At 42.1% G+C, this 22440-nt stretch overlaps 1 protein-coding gene across 38 annotated transcripts in view; it reads left to right on the forward strand.

The window, feature by feature from the left end:
• The first annotated feature begins 19997 nt into the window (after nt 1-19997).
• The window catches only part of RIMS2 (regulating synaptic membrane exocytosis 2), a 612755-nt gene continuing 610312 nt past the window's right edge, over nt 19998-22440 (forward strand). For 37 of the 38 annotated variants that reach the window (XM_045050046.1, XM_023248368.2, XM_045050081.1 and 34 more), the window contains exon 1: nt 20015-20190. In XM_045050046.1, coding sequence (XP_044905981.1) covers nt 20015-20190 — 176 coding nt within the window. Of the gene's footprint in view, nt 20191-22440 lie in introns of all 38 variants that reach the window. The other variant, XM_045050079.1, reaches the window with a different exon arrangement.

Below are 22440 nucleotides of genomic sequence, written 5' to 3' on the forward strand. Positions count from 1 at the left end.
TCAAACCACTAAGAATAAACGAAGGCTCAGCTTATTTTATACACTATTTGAGGGAAAAAGGAGTTAAAAACATGGTCCATGTCCTCAAGTAGCTTAAAATTTTCTTAGTAAAGCATTAAAAAAAAATAGTTCTTCTCTGCCCTACATCTAAGGACAGAATGATTTCAGAAATAGGGGACATCCATGTTGTAGGAGCTAGAGTAACTAGAAAAGGCCTCGATCTGGCAGTAGGACTTGAACTGAACTTTGGAAATGAGACAATTTAGAGGAGAGGGAAGCAGGAAGGTCATTTCAGCAATATACTGGCACTTGAACAGGCACTGAAGCAAGAATGTGTCTGGCATTGTGGGGAAGTGCTCAGATAGATGTCCCTGTCTGAAATAAGAGTATGTGTTAGGAAATAAAATTTTATACAAGTAGGGTGAAGTTGGGTTGTGGAGGGCTCTCATTTTTCAGAAATGAGAAACTTTTCCTCACAATGAGAAGCTTGGCCTCACTACTCTAAGCAATGTCGATTCCTGAGAGGATGAGTAGTGATGTGATGAAAATAATTATTACACATGTTAATCTGGTAGCCATAAATGAGATAGACTCAAGTAGGGTGAACTGTACTGGGACAATGGCAGTGGAGAAGACAAAAGGTGAAAGTAGAGACAATGATGAAAATGGAAGGATATAGATACATGGATATATAGATATATAGATATAGATATAGATATGGATATATAGATATATAGAAAATGGAAGGTATAGATATAGGGGATGCCCTATGGGAGAGTCACAAGTAGCTCTCATTTTCTCTAGCCTACAAGCCTAGAACTGGTAAAAATGCTCTAGGCAACACTGTTAATGGGTGATGGAAACTAATAGGAACCAAGTTTCTCGACTCTTTTTTTTTTTCAGTATATGAAATTTGTTGTCAAATTGGTTTCCATAAAACACCCAGTGCTCATCCCCAAAGGTGCCCTCCTCAATACCCATCACCCACCCTCCTCTCCCTCCCACCCCCCATCAACCCTCAGTTTGTTCTCAGTTTTTAAGAGTCTCTTATGCTTTGGCTCTCTCCCACTCTAACCTCTTTTTTTTTTTTTTCCTTCCCCTCCCCCATGGGTTTCTGTTAAGTTTCTCAGGATTCTCGACTCTTTATATACATCTTGCATCTCATCTCTTCCCTTCAAATTCAGGAACATTCTATATACATTAAGATGTTTTCCCCAACCATTTCTTCCACAATTCCCCTTCAACTCAGTGCTATTTCCTGGTAAGCTTTCCTCTAACTTAATCTTTATATCCTCTTTTTTTCTTATTTCTTAGTATTATTTCAACTTCATTAAATCTCATGCTCCCTATTATCTAAATACTTGAAGCCATTAGGGAGTCACCTTTGCACCAGCCCAACACAGCATGTGGACTACAAGGTAACCATCAGGTACCGTGAGGATCTATAATTAAACTGATGATGATGGTAATAGTTAAAGATGTCCCCACATCTTCAGTTTTGTTTTTGCTGAGATTTTCCTATTTTTGCTACCTCCTTCTCTTAGAAAAACTGTGAGTTGACATACTTAAGAATGAATGATCTTAGAGACTTTGTAGGGGCAGCTGGGTGGCTCAGTTGGTTGAGCCATCTGACTGTTGATTTTCTGGGATTGAGCCCTGCATTGGACTCCGTGTTGAGCATGGAGCCTGCTTAAGATTCTCCATCCTTCTCTCACTCTCTCTCCATCTGCCCCTCTCTCACTAACTCTCTCTCTCTCTCTAAAATAATAATAATAAAAAAAATTACCTCAGCCCACCGCTGACAGCATGCAGGCGCATCCCTCGTTAGCTGTTCATTTGGTACAAGAAATGTGCTGTCACTGAGCACGGCAGAGAAAGAGGCCGAAGCCAAAACCACTGCCATAAACTTACAAGGTCAGGGTTTTAAGGATCCGTCATTTCTTTCCACACACAGCCATATTTTATGGGGAGAGGAGAGCGAACTTCATCCAAGTTTCCAAGTGTATCCAAGAATGCTCTGTGGGGGCAATCTTCTGTTGTTTTTGGTAGCACCCCGTTTGCCTGGCATCTTAAGGTAACTACTTTGTCTATGCATGTGAATTTTGAGGTCTTTTTGAAGCCTCTAATTTACTAGGGGCTGTGCTAAGCACTAGAGATAGAGTAAAAGCCCTGCCTTCACACGTTCCTCATTCTTTTGTGGTGTAGAATCACAGTATTAAAATATTATGTGATCTGTATTTTCTGATGTTTTTGGTGAGACATTGGAAGAAGCACTGTCCTTTTCAGGTATTTGGAATAGGGATAAAGGCAGCACGAAAGAAGTGATAGACAATAAACCTGGATGCTTTATTCATGCTGACAAACCTGTGCACACTTGTAAATAAATATGGCTTTTGTCCAGCCTATGATGCCTATCGCTAGTAGAAATATCAGACTGAAAACTGACAGAGGCTAAAATAGCACACAAAATTTGTTATTGACCCAAAAGTGATAGAAAATCTTTGATGAAATTTAGGTCTGCAAAATTTGACACAGGAGAATTAGGTATGGCAGAAAGAATAGCAACCAAGGGCAATTCAGAAGGCAGTAGCTATAATAAAATATGACATGGTTGACACTATTTAAGTGGAATGCTAATTTTTTGTTAATTTTGTTAAAATTTTCAGTAAAAACACAATGTAAATAGCAGAAAATTAGATCAATTTAACTGTGTAATAAAGTCAGTCAAGAAATAAAACTGGTTTAGTGGAGTTCAAAAAAAATTTTTTTAACAAGAATGATCTTATAAACTTTGTAAAAATATCATATGCTATGTGACCTGCAATGCTAAAACACAAAATCTTCTGAAGTTCATTCAGTGAAAATAATGGAAGGAAAATCTCTAGAAGGAGAAACCAAGCACATGACCTTAATTTTTTCACCTCCATTTTCATCTTCCCTTGGGAAGATTTGTGCTGTCCTACTTTGAATTATGCTGGGTACCAAACTCTGGTCTAAATGTGAACAATACATTCTTCCTTGCTTCTCCTTAGGACAGAAGAAATAGGTGGTCACTTTTGCAAACCTCACTAAATAGTAAGAAAGATTAAAAATTTAAAGAACCTAGCAAAAAAAAAAGGCATAAAAGATGTAAATTATAACTATACAGCAACCTTAAAAGATTAGATCTACTTTGCAAGCATGGTTTTCTTCCCTTTCATCTTCCTGCCTCTGAGTGATAGGGCATCTCATTTACCATCACAAAAGAGCTGTTTTCCTGACACACTGACTCATTCTTTTTTTTTTTTTTTTTTTTAGTGTTTTTCAAATTTATTTTTGAGAGAGACAAACAGAGCACAATGGGGGGGAGGAGCAGAGAGAGAGAGAGAGAGAGAGAGGGAGACACAGAATCTGAAGCAGGCTCCAGGCCCTGAGCTGTCAGCATAGAGCCTGACACAGGGCTTAAACTCAGGAATTGTGAGGTCATGACCTGAGCCGAAGTCTGGTGCTTAACCAACTGAGCCACCCAGGTGCCTCCCAGATTTCTTCATTTTATATGAAGAAAACCACATTGCTCTGCTTACATGTTTTTCTTTCAAGTGTCAAGATTTTAGAGTCAAACGTTGCCTATCAGTGGAATAATAGGCACTATGCTAGAGGGTAGGTGAATAATAGTGAGAACACGGCATTTCACAAAGCTTCAGGGATTCACAGGCCAGTGGGGGAAGACAGAACAGTTATTAGAACCGTTACCTAGGAATGCATTGTTTAAGGCTTGAGAATGAGAACCTGTAGTCATTTGCATACTTATTATTTATGACATCTGTTTGTAGAAATGAGTTTATTCTTTAAAAACCCTCCCCTCTGTACTTTACTATGTTGCTGTGGTGAGTTGAACTTTACAGAGTCTTCACTTCATTTGCCATTATTAGGAGTACATTTAATGGAGAGAAAAAACGCTGAGTGAATGCTACCGATCTCAATATATAAATAAAAGATTGCATCATAATTAGACAGCTGGATTTGCTTTCTTCTTTTGAAGTGCAATGATTCAAGGAGAACTTTTCTTAGTATTTCCTATCAGTCATGTTTGAATTAAAAATGTGAATTAAAAATTAAAATGCCAGCCAGCTGCAAATCTATGAGCAACAGTTGCACTAAGAAGCCTTTATTATTAGAGACATATTAGCTACCGAAATTTCAAGTCATAACATTTCCGTAAAATACATAATGTGTAGTTTCCATTAATAAAATATTTAGTATCGAAATGGCAAAATATTTTTATTCAAAGTAGTGGGTCTGTTATCACGTCCATTTGCAAAGGATGAAAACTGTCAACAAGACCTGTTTGCAAGTGCGCCTTGGGTTCTAATAGTTAGGGAAGTAACAACGAGGTCAAAAGAGCAGTTCTGAAATAAATGAATATGTTTTCCCAGATGCCACTTGAGGGAGAACACTTTGGAAGATCCAAAGGAAATAAGAAACTAAATTGAGATTGCCAGGGCTAAGAAAGCCACTTGTGGAGGCATAAATATAATCATCAAACACAGCTATTGTAAAATCATGTTGGCCTCAAACTCACTCGGAAAGCAGACATTCTGTGGGCTCCTGTTTTAGGGAGTGAAATCGGTCTAAGTGGGTTTTTTTGTTTTGTTTTCGTTTTTGTTTTTGACCCAGAGATCCATTGCTTAATTTATTTCTCTCCCCCAAGGGCAGTGCTGAGAGCTGTGATACTCTTTTCCACCTACCCCACTTCTTTTAACCACCTAGTTCCATTTTCCGAGTATAGATCACAGAATCCACCATAAAACTGTTTTATCCTTCATTGAGTACTCTCTGTGTGCAGCTCAGTGCTGAATAGGAATATAATCTCCCCGACTTCAAGGAATTTATAATCAAGGAGGCAAGACATATATGCATAAAAGATACATTATAGGGCAAGTCAGGCAGTATTTATAGAAACTGATATTATCAAAGAGATGGTCTTTAATTGAACTTCAGGGATGGTGGAATGGACATTCTTGGTTCCGTAATCAATACTCATTACCTGCTTTCCCATTATAAACAGCAACCAGACTTTAACTTAGACAATATCCTCTGCTTTAAGCTCACGTACTTTGAAGGAAGCTTATCCAACCTCAAGCCTTAAGAGTTGTGGTTGATTTAATCCAATCATCAGCACATTCCATTTCCACTGGTCACATTATTGTTCAGTTGGGGCTGTGAGTCGGGGATGGGAAGAGGAGTATATGACCCAATCAAGGTGAATTTCAGGAATCTCGTTTGGAATCCCCGGAAGACTCTCTCTCTTCCTCCAACAATAAGGTACATAGATGTAAAGACTGGAAGCACTAGAGCCATTTTTCCCCCCAGTTGTAAGTCAGCTTGAGTACAAGATGTAAATAAGGTACATAGATGTAAAGACTGGAACCACTAAAGCCATTTTTTCCCCCCAGTTGTAAGTCAGCTTGAGTACAAGATGTAAATAAGGTACATAGATGTAAAGACTGGAACCACTAAAGCCATTTTTTCCCCCCAGTTGTAAGTCAGCTTGAGGACCAAGGGAATATATGGAGGGAGGCACTGTCAGGAGAACTGCCAAAGAAATAGAGGTAGAGCCACTTGATCCAGCCAATCTGAAACCTGTTTTACCACTAGACTAATATATTTCCTTATTAGTTAGGCTAGTCTGAGTTGGTCTTTTGTTTCATGTAGCTGAAAGCCTTCTGATTTAGAGGACTACATTGCAGATAAGTAAAGAGACTCGGGTGTTCTGTGCCTTAGTAATATTAAAGAGATGCAAATAAGTCAGGAACCCCTTGAAGACAGAGAACAGACTAATATGTTTGGGGTGGAGGGTCTACAGAATGTCATTGTAAGGGCAAGTGTTAAAAAAAAAAGTGGTTTGGAGGCAGATGTAGAAAAATTTAACACTCAAGCTACAGCTTTTGGACTTGTTTTGTAGGCAGGGTCAGTTAATGTGTTTGATTGGGAAATGTCAGAATAACAAACATTTATTGAGCACTTAGAATGTGCCAGGTATTATACATGTATTACCTCACTTACTTATTTGTTTTTAATTATTATTATTTTTTTTAATGTTTATTTTTGAGAGACAGAGCGTGAGCGGGGAGGGGCAGAGAGAGAGGAGGACGCAGATCCAAAGCAGGCTCTAGGCTCTGAGTGTTAGCACAGAGCTTGACGCGGGGCCCCAACTTGTCAACCGTGAGATCATGACCTGAGCCAAAGTTGGACGCTCAACCGACTGAACCACCCAGGGGCCCCACCTCAGTTAATTATTGAAATCTTTAATGAGGTGCTCTCTCTTTTCTTGTTTGACAGATGAGGAAAATGCTTAGTAACGTGGTAATTGGCAGAGCTAGGATTAGAATACTTGCATTCTGACCTTAGTGCTGATACTCTTAACTATTGCTTTAGTGTGCCTGCTACATGTCGTAATAAAAGTGATTTTTTCAAAATGTTCATCTGGGGACACCTGGGTGGCTCAGTTGATTAAATGTCTGACTCTTGATTTCAGCTCAGGCCTTAATCTGAGGGTCTTGAGCTCAGGGGCATGAGTGTAAGCCCCATATTGGGTTCCATTCTGGGCATGAAGCCTACTTAAAAAATAAAAAATAAAATAAAATAAAATAAAAGGTTTTCTGGTAGCAGTGTGTGGAATGATTTGGAGCGAAGAGTAGAATGGACTGAAGCAAGGGAAAATAGTTCTGGCACAAAGTTTTAGAACTGAAGAGAACACAGTGATTATCTTGTCCAGTTCTACTCATTTTATAGAGGAATTTAGGACTCAAAGATTGTGACACCTATGATGACATGACTAATTAGTGATATAGAGACTCCAAGCCCAGTGATTTTTCTTCTACAACATTCCTAGGATGCTGTAATTATTTGAGTGAGATGTGATGATAACCTAAGTCAGAGTGGTGGCAGTGAGAAGAATTTAAGGGATCTCCTGAGATATTAAAAAGAAATTATATGAGCACTGGGTGTTGTACGGAAACCAATTTGACAATGAATTTCATTAAAAAAAAAAGAAATAATTGATAGTGTGTAGGGTCTGATTAGGTGTAAGAAAAACATAAGGAATAACCACAGATATTTTTGACATTTCTGCTCCAGAAGATTTGGGGGGAAATGATGGTTCCAGTGACAGAAAAATGGAGGTCAGAAAAGATACTTTATTTTTTGTTAAGGAAGGGGTTGGTGGATAAATTCTGTTTTTAGATATATTTAAGTTTGAGGTGGTAGTGGAACCCTCAAGTATAAATGCTATGCAGACAGCTGAGTGTGAAGGACTGAAACTGGAGATACAATTCTATTTATTTATTTATTTATTATTATTTTTTTTAATGTTTATTTTTGAGAGAGAGAGAGAGAGTGCGCGCAAGCCCAAGTGGGGGAGGGGCAGAGAAAGGGTGACACAGAATGTGAAGCAGGCCTCAGGCTCTGATCTGTCAGCACAGAGCCCGATGCGGGGCTCGAACCCACAAGCAGCGAGATCATGACCTGAACCAAAGTTTTGACGCTCAACTGACTGAGCCACCCAAGTGCTCCTTTACTTGTTTTTAAAAAGTAATCTCTACACCCAACGTGGTGCTCGAACTTACCACCTGGAGATCAAGAGTCCTATGCTCTACCAATTAAGCCAGCCAGGCACCCCTGGAGATACAATTTTAGTTATTAGTTTCATTGAGATAGTAGTTGAAACCATAATTTTCTCATTAAACATAAAGTTAGAGTCAAGCAAAGTGAGGGCATTATTATTATCTTTTTAAATCTCCTGCATTCATCTGGGATCGTTTCAGTTGTTTGAAAAAACTTTTGGGGAATAAACTTTCCGCTACTTTGAAAAAAACTTTCGTAATTCTTCTTCTGGATTTGGAGAAAAATCCTACAATCCGTGGTAGAGAGATGATAAGCAATAACATGCTTATGGCTGTACTTTATCATGGTCATCAACTCATTACACATTTGTATATTAGAAACCCTATTTATAAGGTAATTAATTCCTGTGTGTATATAGTTTAACAGTGAGGTGGCCGAAGTCCTTCTTTTTCACTTTTGGTATGGCTTCCATTTTATCAAAGATTCTCATCTATAGTTTTAGGGTAAAATCTGTATATATTCCAATCCAATTATAACATCAATTCTTTTTGAATCTACTTCTCCTACTTTCTGTGGCTGCACTAAGAAAGTAAAATTCACCACCTTCAAGGCACCATTTTCTTGCTTATGTTCTCTCTAATGTGATTTTCATCTTTGAATCTGAAATAACACCATTTGCTCAATTTCAGTGCATTTTCCTATATAAAAAAATCACTTGAAACGTAAAGACCTAAAAACTGAGTTGATATAAATGAAAACTAAAGAACAATCAACATTCTTTTTCTGCTTACATAGTAAATTACTTCTCTAATACCTATTTCACTCTTCCCCCATTATGTGTTAACCATGTGGTTTGGGTGGGCCAAGTCTATCAGGTAATTCAATTCTCTTGCTGCAGTGATGGGTTCAGGTAGTCAGACCTAAGTCATCAGAGCATGGCCTGCCCTGGCCACAGGGATGAATGAGAAGTGCTTCAATCAGTACACAGTTTAAAACTTATGTTGAATGGATATGGGAGCAGACTAACTCAGATATGGAAAGGCCCTGTTTTTATTAGCCATAATATGTCAGTGAAAGGAATCATTGTTAAAATGAAGTCAACACCATGGATAGTGGAGTACATATTCAGAATGAAATGGAGTCCCTGATAAAACATAACGAGATTGCTGGTTTACCCAATTCTGAAACCTTATCTACTTCTGAATTTTCTAGTTAAGTGAGCCAAAAAATGTCCTTATTGTTTGTCAGTTTGTTTTGAACTTTCCTTTATACGGAACTGAAAGCATCCTAAGAGGTAAAGCATTCTCTCTCTCTTGGTAAACTGTCTGTTGTTATGGGGCAAAGTCCTGAAATAGACTCCATCTTTAAACTTCTGTACTCAGTTTTTCTTTCTTGACGAAACTACTCGTGGCAATTGCACAAGGTTTTAAAATGGAGCCTTATTTATCCATTGCTTACATACGGGGAATGTGTCTGTTACCATTCTCACGGACTTACTTACAAACGAGCTCATTTTCTCAAGGGTGTTATGATCTTGAGACGTCTTCTGGGATTTCCAGTCCCTGGTGCTGTTTCTCAAAGGAAAATGATGTTGTTGAGCCTGCCAAGATTTCCTTACCTTCAGTGTGGTTTTCGAATGTTCTCATTTCTTAATTCCTTGACTGTTGGGTAAAAATATATATATATATATATATTAAATTATCTTACAAAATGTGTACTTAAAAAAATAAAAAAATAAAGACAGTGAGATGCTTTTTATATTGGTTCCCTGCAATACAGATAACTAACTGATGCTTTATCATGCTGTGCAGTAGAAAGTTCTTCAAAGGTGGAAATGTTCTATATTAGTACTACGCAAAATGTAGCCACCAGTCGCATACAGCTATTGAGCACTTAAAATGTGACTACTGTGACTGAAAACCTGAATTTCTAATGTTATTTAACTTTAATGAATATAACAATAAATCGATATAAATGTAAATTTAAATAGCCACACGTGGCTAGATCTAGGGGCTACCATGTTGGGCAACACAGCTCTAGATAAACCTGAGACTCTTACAGGGTTAAATAGAACAGTGGCAAAAGATGGCTGTCGCCAAACAAGTGTGCTTTTGTTGTCATTTCTTATTTTGGGGATGTAGTTCAGCACTGATTTAATGAGATAGTATACATTTAAATCAAATTGAGTGAGACTACTGGATTCTTGCATGGACCCCTCTCTTTCCCTCACCTGTCCCAGCTCATTGGTCACCAAGTCCTCTTCATCCTACATCTTAAAAATATCTGAAAGACATCCCCTCCTTTCCATCTCCATTACCATTGTTCAGGTTCTATGTGACCTTTATTATTTCAATAGCTTCCTACTTTTTCTCTTTACCACCACTCTGCTTCTCTCCATTTCACTTCCTACCTGTTCACAGAGTAACTTTTCCTAAAAACAATCTCACCATATCACTTTCCTACTTTAGGATACACTTCACCCTCAAAATGTCGTGCATGGATCAGCAGTATAGAAGCATTACTTGGAGCTCTCTAGAAGTGCACAATCTCAGGCTCTACCTGAAACTAACTGAGTCAGGATGAGCATTTTAAGGAAACCTACAAAGGTGATTTTTATGTACGTTCAAGTTTGAGCACTGCTGCAGTTTGAAGTCCAAACTCCTTACCATATCTTCCAGGTTCTGTTTCCAGCCTCATTTCAGCAGCTGCCCCTTCCCAACCTCTTAAAACCCACACTTCCAAGTCATACAAAATAATTCGCAGTTCCTTAGTCAATGATAATTTGGTTCACCCAAATACCAGAGAGAGAATAATAAATTTGTCATAATTATTGGCTGGATATTTTCTGGTATTCAGCTGGTAATTGGCTGGGTATTCATCTTTGTTTTTCTGACTAAATAACCTTTCTTTCAAAACCCATTTGAAAATTTTCTTTCTATGGTTTCTCATAAAAGTTAAGTGTATCCTCTTTGTACTCCCACAGAGTACATACCTTTTAGCATGTACCTCAGTGGGTTATAGGTATTTATGTCTCATACTAGACCATGAGGGTTTTGAGGTAGACGTTATTTCTTCTCCAGTTATGTTGTTCTCAGTAGTTCCTGATACATCCTTGCTGTTTGGGTGATATATTTCAGAAGTGTTAGGTAATGGTAGTATTTTATAGAATCATTACATTTGAAAGGTAGAAAGAATCTTACTGATCACCATTGGAGGAATTTTATAAGAGGAAAACCAAAACCCCCAAAAGTTGAGTAACTTCTCCAAATTATCGGCACGGTGACATTTTCTCTCTGTATACATGAGGCACCCCATAAAATATCCAGCCAATGATTATGACAAATTTATTATTCTCTCTCTGGTATTTGGGTGAACCAAATTATCATTGACTAAGGTAAAGACTCTAATAAACTTGGATTATTCTTGATCTCTTCCACTAATCTTTTCTTCACCTTTCCCTTGTGGGAAATGACAGGACTCTGTTTTATCTCCCTTTCAGTTCCGTGTTATATGACGCTAATCAGAAAGATAGCGAAGCAATTAGGGATGCTGTACCATCAGTACACAGCTGATAGTAAGCTTTGCCTCTCCTTTCATCAGATCTAGGATGCAGTTTCTTGAATTTCACAGTGTCTGGCAGAGTAAAGGACATGGACGAAAGCATTTGGATCAGACACCATCCAGATAAGGCTAAAGCAATCCTCATAGGCAGAGGGAGACATCTGAAGTATAGAGCAGCCAGTTCATGTTGCAGAAGATAAACCCACCCTTTGTCTCCGAAAGCCACAATTTTGTTGGATATCTTACATTGCAGGCTATTCCTAAGTGATTAGATTTTGGCCAAGACTTCTGCAATCACTTCCTACATGTTTTCAAATAAACAACTATTATCTTTTCTTCCAGTTGGGAAGATTGTTACGGTTTTATCTTCTTGCACTGTATTTTAGCCTATGTTGATGTCTTCTATATCCGTTATTATGCTTGTCTTACAAATCCTAGGCCGTTTAATCCATTTTTGCCATGAATCTTTATTAGAAGATGGGCTCAGTTTTCTCAGTATTCCTATCAGTTATTTCTGGATTCCAGATGGGGCCACAATCTTGTCCTACGGGAGAATATAATCTAATCGGAGGGATTTACTCTTTTCTAATGGAGAATTCATTAACTCTATTTCAATCAGATTTATTAAATGTCTAGCATGTAGTATGGTAGAGGACGGTTCTGACATAAATCTTTACTCTTGGAACACACTGTTTGAATTTTATAGATTTTTCTATACCCATTTCATATTGTCCATCTGAGCCTAATACATATTGCACCAAATAGAGCACGACCATAAAATCTGATGTGCAAACAGGTACTTTTGAGAGTGAAAAGAGTTGCAATTAATAATTACATCTGATCAGCAGATTAAAAAAATTTTTTTTAATGTGTATTCATTTTCGACAGAGCATGAGCGGGGAGGGGCAAAGAGAAAGGGGGACACAAATGCAAAGCAGGCTCCAGGCTCTGAGGTGTCAGCACTGAGCCCAACACAGGGCTCGAACCCATGAACCACAAGATCATAACCTGAGCTGAAGTTGGACGCTTAACCAACTGAGCCACCCAGATGCCCCACACCTGATCAGCAGATTAAACAAGGGCTGTCCTGGGCAAGCTGGGTTAGTGTCAGGGAAACTGGAACATATGGTCACCTTAAGTAAACATTAGTTTCTGTTGTAATTGTTTCTTGCATTTTAAGTATGGCAGTTTAGGATCAGTTTGGGTTAAATGTAACTATTTTATGATGTTTATTATATGTCAGACATTGCAGTAAAAGTATACTCATATTTTAGTCAGGGAAACAGAAAATATGCATATAACCATATTAAGCAGTTGTGTATAGTGGCGTGAATCCTGGACAGGGAGCCAGGAGACCCTGGTTTGAAAATTTGCCTTGAAATTCAGTCTCTTCCTTTGGTCAAATCACTTAATCTCTCAGGTTGTGTTCTAACCTGTAAAATGGAATGATGCAATTCTTCAGAGGGTTGTATGAGAAGGTGGCAAAAAATGTGAAAGCAGCTAACATAGTATGTATCAAATAACAAATGCTTGATAAAAGGTTAACTGAGTTTGTTGATTTTGTAGTTTAATGCAGGGCAGTCAGAGTGGAAGTTAGAGACTCTTATTCTCTTACTAAAAACTTTTATTATGAAGAGGTTTTCACTGTCTTTCATGGCCAGTTTTGCTCCGTTCATACCCCCATCCATATTATTTTGAACCAAATCTCAGATAGCACATACAGTAATTTCATCCATAGGTATTTTAGTATGTATCACTAAGGAGTCTTTATTTTTTTAACATCATCACAATACCGTTAACTTAAAAAAATTACCTCTTATTATGAAATACCTTGTTACTATCCAAATTTCCAGTTCTCTCAAAAGTTTTTTCCAGTCGTTTTAAAAAATCAAGGTCCAAACGAGGTCCATGGATCCCTGTACTCGGAAGATGTCTTTCAGGTTTCAATTAAAGTATAGATCCTCCCTCCAGCCCTTTATTTTTCCCTTGTAGTATATTTGCTGAAACACCTGAATTTTCGTTGCATATATTGTAATCCCCTGGTGTAGTTTAATATGTTTCTTTGTTCTCAGTGCTTCCTGCAAATTGATAGGTGGACCTAGAAGATGCTCAAATTCAGGCTTTTTTTTTTTTTTTTTTTTTTTTTTACTTCCATTAGTGGTCAGAGTTGTAACTAAGGTGAAGATATAATTTAAGGAAATAGTAACATCAGTTGTGCTTCTATGTCCTAACCTCTAACATTGTCCTGTTTCACTTTAGAGATGTGCTCGCTGACTGCTAGCAGGGAACAAAAATAGAAATAACTTCATAATACTATAAATGAAAGATGATTAGAATATGATTCTCCCAGATCCTTTTAATATAAATGGCTCTATGGGTTTTATGACATAATAATTAAGAAATAACCTCCTACATGGCTAAATACACAAAAAGTAATTAATAAAGCTTATCTACACTAACATCCACTAAATTTTTCATTACTTCTTGGCCTCAAATCCCAATAATTAAACTGTACTAATCTCTAGCTTCGTTTCTAGGAACAAACAGTGTATTCTTTCTCTGGTGCTGTGCTCTTTTGTTATCACTAATATAATACTGTTATTTTAATTTAAAATGACTGTATGGTCCCATAACCATAGCTAAGCACTTTGTGTTGCTTTTCCAATAATGCTGATTAACTTTTGGTGAACCAGTCATATTCTTCCACACAGTTCCTGGTCAAGAAATACCATGTTGTCATTTGACAACTGGCAACATTAGCAGTCAGCTGTGGCCACTGCACTGACTGACTCACCCAGGGATTTAAACCATGACCTTGGCCTCATTATCATGATGTTATAATCTACTGAGCAAAATAGCTAGAAAAATGACTTCTGAAGACAGGGAGTAAAAATTCTACTGTGTTTCCAAGCTACAGTGTCTCCTCCACATCTGTGTCCTTTCTATAATTCTATTAGCAGCTGTTTTGGATATGGATGAGGAACTGAAGACAGGATATTCTCCTGATAATTAAAGCTGATCATGTCAGTTCTGTGCTTAAACGAAAACTTCACTTCCTGGCTAATGACTATAGAACAAGTTCAAATTCTTCACAACATATAAGGTTGTAGCATCATCTTCCCACAACTTATTTCTCCGGCTTTATCTCTTGCTCTAATTTCCTTCCTCTCTCCCTTCGTACTCCAATAACAGTGATTTTTCTCATGACTTTGTGACCACTCATTAATTGTGGAGCACATATTTATTGAGTCCCTGCACTATATGACAGTCTAGTAGTCTGTGGGGGAAATTGGAGTGAAAGGCATATTCCTTGCTCTTACAGAATTCCTGATTTAGTTGAGGCTACAGGCAAGGAAATAAATGCCTACCGTGCCATGTGACAAGCGCTATCTGTGAGCAAGGTCTGTATGGTGCTAAGAGAGCCTGGGGTAAAAAGTTGGAAAGAGGAGAAAGGGAGGGAGGAGCATATGGTGAAGACAAAGAAGAAACCAAGTGAGAGGAAGGTTATGGGAGAGGGTTAGAGAAATGAGAGACTACACATTCAGCGGAGTGCAAGAAGGTTGTCTTGGCTGAAGAGGGGAATGTGTTGGTAGACTAGATTGGGGAAAAGGCAGGAGATGAACCCCAAAGGAACCTATATACCTCGACAAAGTTTAGATTTTACTTCTCTGCACCTGTGTTTCCGTGTTTTGAGAATGCTTTTCCATTTCTCCTGCCCGCTTGAACCAACGATGACAGATTCCCTGTCCAGAAATTCACTCAACGAGTGTTTGTTGGAACACCTACTATGTGCTAAGTACTGCTCTAGGTGTTTGGGCTACAGGAGTAAAAATTCTGCTCTGTGCATGTCCTAGTAGATAGAAGTTGGTGACTAATGATAAAAATAATAAGTCGGGATATTAGTGACTGTGGAGTAAAAGTAGTCAGAGAGCTGACAGTGCTATGGAAAAAAGAAAAAAAAATAGGGTACAGTAAAGAAGACTGGAGTGACCTGGGAGCAGGTGGGGCAGGCTGGAGTATTAAATAGGATGGATAACTGAGCAAAATTTGAAGGAGCTGAGGGAGTCAGCAAGTGACTATCTCAGTGAAGAGTGTTCTAGGCAGAGGAACAGCTAGAAGAAAGCCTGAAAGAAAGGAGTGGATGAGGTCAGATAGATCATGTGGGACTCGCAGGCCAATTAAAGAGTTTCACTTTGACTTAGTGAAAATGGAGAGTCACCACAAAGTTTTGACCAGGAGAATGATACGATCTGATTGTTTTAGGAGGCTTGCTCTTCGTGCTGTGTTGGGAAAAGACTCTAGAGCCACAAAGATGCAAGTAGGGAGATCTGTTAGGAGAAACTATAGAAATGCCAACCATCTAAGTATATTCCGGTGCAGAAGAAAAGCAGCAATGACTCCAAACATCTGAGGCAGCCAGATATCTTACTGGAGTACTGAGCGCTCAGTAAATTCTAGTGGTGTGATTAGTTTATGACTTTAGTTTAGATATGCCTCTATGCCTTATTTCGTAGATTACAAGTAGCTCTTTACATGTAAAAATGAAAGTCCACAGACTTACAGGCTTTACAAACTCGCGTCCCTATAAGAATTGAAGAAAGGACTTGCATTTTGGAATTAGTGTGTAGCCTATCAATAGGACCTTGAGAATTCAATGATGAAGATGCCCAGTTACTTCTAAAGTTAAGAAGAACAATGGAGTTTCAACCTAACCTCAAATTCATATATTTGAGGGACACATCCAAGTAAAACCTATACCAGATAGGACACAGTGAGATGTGATAAACTTAAAAAAAATTTTTTTTAAAGTTCATTTATTTTTAGAAAGAGAGAGAGCAGGGCAGGGGCAGAGAGAGAAGGTGAGAAAGAGAGAATCCCAAGCAGGCTCCGCACTGCCAGGGCGGAGCCCCATGTGGGGCTCAAACTCACAGACCATGAGATCAGGACCTGAGCTGAAATCAAGAGTGGGATGCCTTAACCGACTGAGCCACCCAGGCCCCCCCCCCCCAAAAAAAAATTTTTAACATTTATTATTTATTTTTGAGGAGAGACAGACAGAGAGCAAGCGGGGAGGGGCATAGAGAGAGGGAGACACAGAATCTGAAGCAGGTTCCAGGATCCTAGCTGTCAGCACAGAGCCTGATGCAGGAGTCAAACTCATGAGCCTTGAGATCATTACCTGATCCTCACAAGCCATGGGGTCATGATCTGAGCTGAAGTCAGAAGCTTAACCAACTGAGCCACCCAGGCACCCTTGTGATAAATGTTTTAAGTAAAATAGTAAACCAGAACAAACAAAATGCCTCTAAGATCCAGACTGTAGTAAGATCAAAAGATAGAGATCTTTTGAAGGTTATTTTACTTTCTATAGTTCTGAGCAGAGCAATCTTACATTAAATTGAGTCTATTACTTTGAAAACTAGCCCATTTAAAATTCTCTATATATTTTACCTATATGATATACAGTCTGACACATTTTTATTTTGAAAAGACATATGAATCGAGGTAGAAGATGATTTTAAGGTACTTCCTGAGGATTCCCTTTAATAGGAAAAACAGGTGTAGTTGTAGTAAAGGAATGAAAAATGAAACACAGTAAGATCCCTCACTTCTGCTTCAATCCTGTAAGAAGTCAGCTGTCTCAAAGATACCAGTTCATCTGCATTGTGTTTCATATGCAGACACTACCTCTAGGCAGGTGCCAGGCAGTGGGGGTGCAGGGGAACACAGTCACAGGCACCCAGCATGCTATGTTTACTGGTAGAAAACAGTGCAGGGTCCACAATATGGCTCTACTGTAAAGGAAGTACCGGAAATTGTCTAATTTGGACACCCACAATTAAGTACTCAAAATACGTAAAATAATTAAAAGAAGTGTTCTTCTCATCTTCCACTTCCCAAGTTCTCCCATTTTCTATTTTGCAGTGCTCGTGGTGTAATTCTCAACCTTTGTTGTACATTAGTCATTAGGCAGTTTTCAAGATATACCCATGACCAGGGTCCTAACCCCAGAGATTGATGCATTTGATCTAGGGTTGGACCCAGGTGGTATTTTTAAAAAGTGACCCAGATAATTTTAATGGGCAGCCAGGGTTGAAAACCACCACGATTTCAAATTGGAGTAAAAATATCTAGGTTCTAGTTGTAGTGCTGCCATTTAGTAGCTGGCTGATTTTTAAGTCCTTAGTTTCCCATAGGATGATGAGGTCAGCTTAGAGATTTATACAAATTCTCTAGCTCTAAAACAAAATTAAATAAATTGGGATGCATATGATCTCTTCTAGTTTGCTCAGCTCTAAAAAGATGAAAATGGAATTATCTGGAGTATGCTAGCTTTGTTTGAAGCAAGTGAGTTAAAAAACAAACAAACAGCACTTAAGTAAACTTTTCCTTATTCCCTCTTCCCAATTACAAAGCATGGGAGAAAAGAAACAGATATTTAAGCTTAGAAATCACAAGAGACTTCTAGGGCTGCTTTGTCTGTCCCTAGCTCTCTTAAATTGGGAGTTAGTCATATGGTACCTGGGGAACAGAGGGAGGGGGGAGAGAGCTCCCCCTTTACCAAGAAGGTAAATATAATACCAACCCCAAAGGCCTTACACTACTCATCTTACCATAATCCGGCCTGGTACCAAACACTATGAGTGTGGGAGGCGAGGCAGGGCTGTGCACATATACATGTACACGCGCTCACACACACTCCCCAACTCGGTCATCCACCGCTCTAGCGGAGAGCGCCCAGAAGGCGCTCCCCAGCCAGGACCACTCTGGCCTCCCCCTTACGCCTCCCAGCCCGCTCCCTGCTCTGCCCCCACCCGGACAGTCCTCCGGGCCGAGCTCAGCTTGGTCCACAGAAGGCGGTGGCAGCCCCGGCCATTCTCCTGCAGCTGGTTTTCAGTACCGAATCCGTCTCTGTGCCTCTAAACCCAGACTCAGACGCTAACCCGATCCCCTCACTTCTCGGCCTCTTCTCTCTAGACCAGGCTCCCCCGGAAAGGGCCAAGCTCATTCTCACCTGGGATCATCTCACCTAGGATCTCTCCTGATGATCCTAGCACCCTCACAGCTTCCCGGCGCCTCTTCATCCTCACACCTTTCCCAGATAAACCCTAATTCCCCCAGTCTCACCTCCCTACCTCTCTGCGCTCTCCCACATTGTCCCCTCAGGGCCTCTCCACGCATTCTTTGCCATCAGCCCTCAGTTTTCCAGAACTTCCTCATCCTCCCCCCAACCTCCACCTCCAGCATAGGGTCCCAGGTCCTCTAAATCACCTGCACTCCCCACTCACTCATAGCTCCCTCTCCCTCCCCTCAAGTAACCCTGGCCAGGGGCGGGGGGGTTCCCACACCTTGCACCCTGGGGAACCTCTCCAACTCAACGCTCTCCCTCCTTGAAGGACCCCACCCACGACACCTGGGGAGCCCCTCCACGCACTTTTTCACCTCTGAGCCCGACACCTGGGCATCCTCCTCCTTCCACACTGTTCCTTCCTTTCCAAAACCTTAGGCGCCCCCACTTCCCGGTCACAGCCCATCTCCGGACCTGACACTCCTCTCACACTCCTCCCCGCCCCCAGGCTCCCACTCCTTTACCTCCAGACCTGACCCACAGGGCGCCCCCATCCAGCACAGCTCACGCTCTCGTCCCCTACTCTCGAATCCTTGGGTGCCCCACCCCCCCAGGCCAGCGTTCTATACCCCCCTCCCCCCCCTTGAAAACTCGCTCTCTACTCCTCCTCTTCCCTCCCGCCCCCAGCCCACAGGTCGCGCTCGGGAGGGGTGCTCGCCTGGCCCGGGCCTGGGCGGCCAGGAGGTGACGCGGCCCCCGCGGGAGGAGCCCGGGAGGTGGAGGGGCGGAGGAGGCGCGGGCGGCGGCACCGAGCGGCGGCGGCGGCAGCAGCGGCGTAGGGAGCGGGCCCCCGGCGCCGACTCCACCGACCCAAGGGGCGGCGGCCGCTGAGGGTCTGCGGGCGGGCGCGTGATGAGGAAGCACCAGCGCCCGACCCTGCTACGCGTCGAAGCTCGCTCGGATCCGGGCGTTGGCAGCCGGTGGGCCGTGGCCCCGGGAATCTCCGCCGCTAGCCCTAGTCATCCCTTCCTAGCTTTCGCTTCTCCGCTTTAGCCCGGAGCTGTCTCCGGCGGCCGCCCTCGGCCCCGCGGCCCTTCCCTGGTCTTTTCTGGAGGGGTCCTCCCTCCGCGGCGTCTGGAAGCCCAGTGACGCGTCAGCCGGCGGGACAGCTGAGCTGCTTCTCCGGGAAATTAGCCCCTGCGTCCTCACTCCCCTCTCTGCTCCCGCCCCGGCGTCCCTCCGACTGGCGGGACGCTGCCTCCCCGCGCTCGAAGCGAGTTCCCGGGACTCCCCCAGGGGGCTGGTTCGCGGCTTACCCCTTCCCCTCCGCCGCGGCGCGCGCCCCCGCCCCCGCCGGACACACTCGCGCCCCGGCCGGCGCGCCGCCCTCCCGCCCGCTCCCTCCAGTCACCCCACCCTTAGCCGTCCCCGCCACCTTACTCCACCACCCTCCCCCGCCGCTCCGCGCACTCCGCGTCCCGGCCCGGCCTCCCGCTCCTCTCTGCCAAACCGCTCACTTGCCAGCCCTTCGCCCCCGGGAAGAAGAAACATTTCCCGGAGCGCACTCCTCAGCCCTCACTCCCCGCCGCGCTCGCCCTCCCCTCCCCCTCCGCTCTTTCTTTCTTGGGGGAGGGGGGCTGTCGCCTCGGATTGAAGGCCGTTGATTTGTATGTATTTGTCCCAGCGCCGGAGGCTGCCCCAGCCGCCCGCGCGGGTGCCGCCGCCGCCGCCAGTGGAGTTGCCTCCCTGCTTCCCTAGGGTGGTTAGGCTCCACCAAACATGTCGGCTCCTGTCGGGCCGCGGGGCCGCCCGGCTCCCACCCCGGCGGCCTCTCAGCCGCCCCTGCAGCCCGAGATGCCCGACCTCAGCCACCTCACGGAGGAGGAGAGGAAAATCATCCTGGCCGTCATGGATCGGCAGAAGAAAGAAGAGGAGAAGGAGCAGTCGGTGCTCAAGTAAGGACCCGGCTCCATCTTCCCGCCTCCCTCCCTCCCCTCCGCCCCCACGGCCGCTGCCCTGCGGCCGCCTGCGCGCCCCGGATCGCCGCCCTCCCTCCAGCCGGCGGCGCCTGGGCCACGAGGGCTGCGGCCGGCGCCGGCCGCCGGGGCTGCTTTCTGGGTGTCAGAGCGCGGGGGTGTGTGTCGGGAAGGGAAGGTGCCGAGGCCGGCCGAGATGAGGGTGGCGAGCCTTTAGGCGTTGTAATTTTCCCGGGCGTCCTTACGGCTTCCCCCGCGGGCCGGTTGGGCTTCAGGGTCCCCACGGGGCTGAAGCTGAACCCAGGCTCCGCGCGTCCCCTCTCCTTTCCAGCCGCCCCCGCGCGGTGGCAGTGACTGGGGCAATGAATCCAATATGGCCGTGCACAGGTGCTCCCTGGCCGGGACCCGGGCGAAGGCGCGCCGCCGGGGATGCGGGCGCAGCAGGGGCCCCTCGTCCCGCGCTTCCGCAGGGCGGCCCTGCCTCCGACGCGGAGACGAGCAGAGCTGCCCGCGGTCGCTGCGGGCAGGGGGGCGGCTGTGCAGGCGAGGGGCCTAAACTCTGGCAAGTCTCGGGTGGGTGTGCGGCCGCCGCCATCTTCCAGCCCCTCCCCCTCGGCGGGTTCTAACACCCTGCACTCTGCTGCTCTTCCTGTTTGCAACTAGTAAATCTGTTTAATCCTGAAGAGACTCTGAAGAGGCTCCAGTTCCTACCATTACTGCAGTTTGGGATGCTTCCTACCTTGTGAAGTTCTACTACTCGTGTTCATAGTGTAGGCAGCCGGGATTTTGCCGAGGGTGAGAGAGTAAAAGCAGCACCCAGGCGGCGGTTTAGCGCTGTGTAACTTCAGCACCAGGGAACTGTCCAGAGAGAGATACAGCTTTGAGACGCCTTTTGTCAGTCTAGCAAAGAGATTTGTTTCTACAGGTTAGCTGTTAAATGTTTTATGGTTATTTGATTTCTCAGATACTGTGTGAAAGAGATTGTGCAGAAGATGCTTAACCTTTTTATGTTTTTCCAACTCAACTTTTTTCTTTTTACTTGAAATGAATTATTCACTAAGAGATTAACTTGGACAGTTTATATGCCAGCGGTGGGACTGTTCTTTTGCATGTTATCAAACATATTTTTCCCATATTCTCCACAGAAACACAAAATTGAAAGAGTAGAGTTCCTCTATGAAGGATGCAATACATTGACCTCTAATCATGTAAATTTTAAAACAGGTTGTTGAATTCAGTATTCTTTAATACACTTATGCAGAGATTATTCTGTCTATACATATATATTTTCATATTTTAATGAAAATACTGTAAATTATGGTAAAAATATATCAGATATCTCTACATGTTTGAGAAAAATTGAAGGACTAAGAACAAATATTTCTGACATACTAACTGGAATAAAGAAGAGTTGCTTCTTCAAAGCTAATTTGTGGGTTTGGAGACTTGTTTGGGAATATGATTTATTAGTAGGCTTGGTAAATGAAAAATGGTTATGAGATTTAAGTAGCTTATTTTAACTAATGCTAGAATAAACCATTATTTTTAAAAGCTTTTTGAGCATAATACTCACTTTGCTTTACTATATATACTAACAATGCCTAGCTTTTTGATGACTTAGAATTTGATATTTAAGTATATGAATCTATATTTTCTACTATAATTGTGATAAAATTAGTGTTGCCAAAGTGATGTCAAATAAAACATAGTTTTATTTCTTTGACCCATATATTTAAATGTACAATGTGTTTTTATTTCTTTGTAGTATGCTAAATCATAGTATATACTGGCTAGTTCACTGTAGTTCCAAATCCACTTATTGTTCTAGTATATAGAGATGTAAATGAATTTTTCAATACTGAATTAAGAATTACTCAGATTGAACAATAGGTTACATTAGGAAAATGTTGCGAAAGGCTTTTTCAGGTAGGTACATTACATTACATACATTACCTTTCTGTGTAAGCCTGTATACTATGCAAATACATAGAATGTTCATGCATTCATATTCACACAGTTTAGGTAGAAACATTCTCTAAACATACATTCATACAGTCAGAGAGATTACATTGATGAAAAATCTTCATATTTATTTTAAATATCTATTTGCATTTCTGCCTAACTTAGTCTTGGAAGGAGTTATACCTCAAAATGGCCTACGTGGCTTCAGAATTATTTTTGTATTCATTTTAACAAGAAGTTTTTTGGAGTTAAAGCATAATATAATTA

The sequence above is a fragment of the Felis catus genome, chromosome F2, assembly GCF_018350175.1.
Source record: "Felis catus isolate Fca126 chromosome F2, F.catus_Fca126_mat1.0, whole genome shotgun sequence".
Lineage (NCBI taxonomy): Eukaryota > Metazoa > Chordata > Mammalia > Carnivora > Felidae > Felis > Felis catus.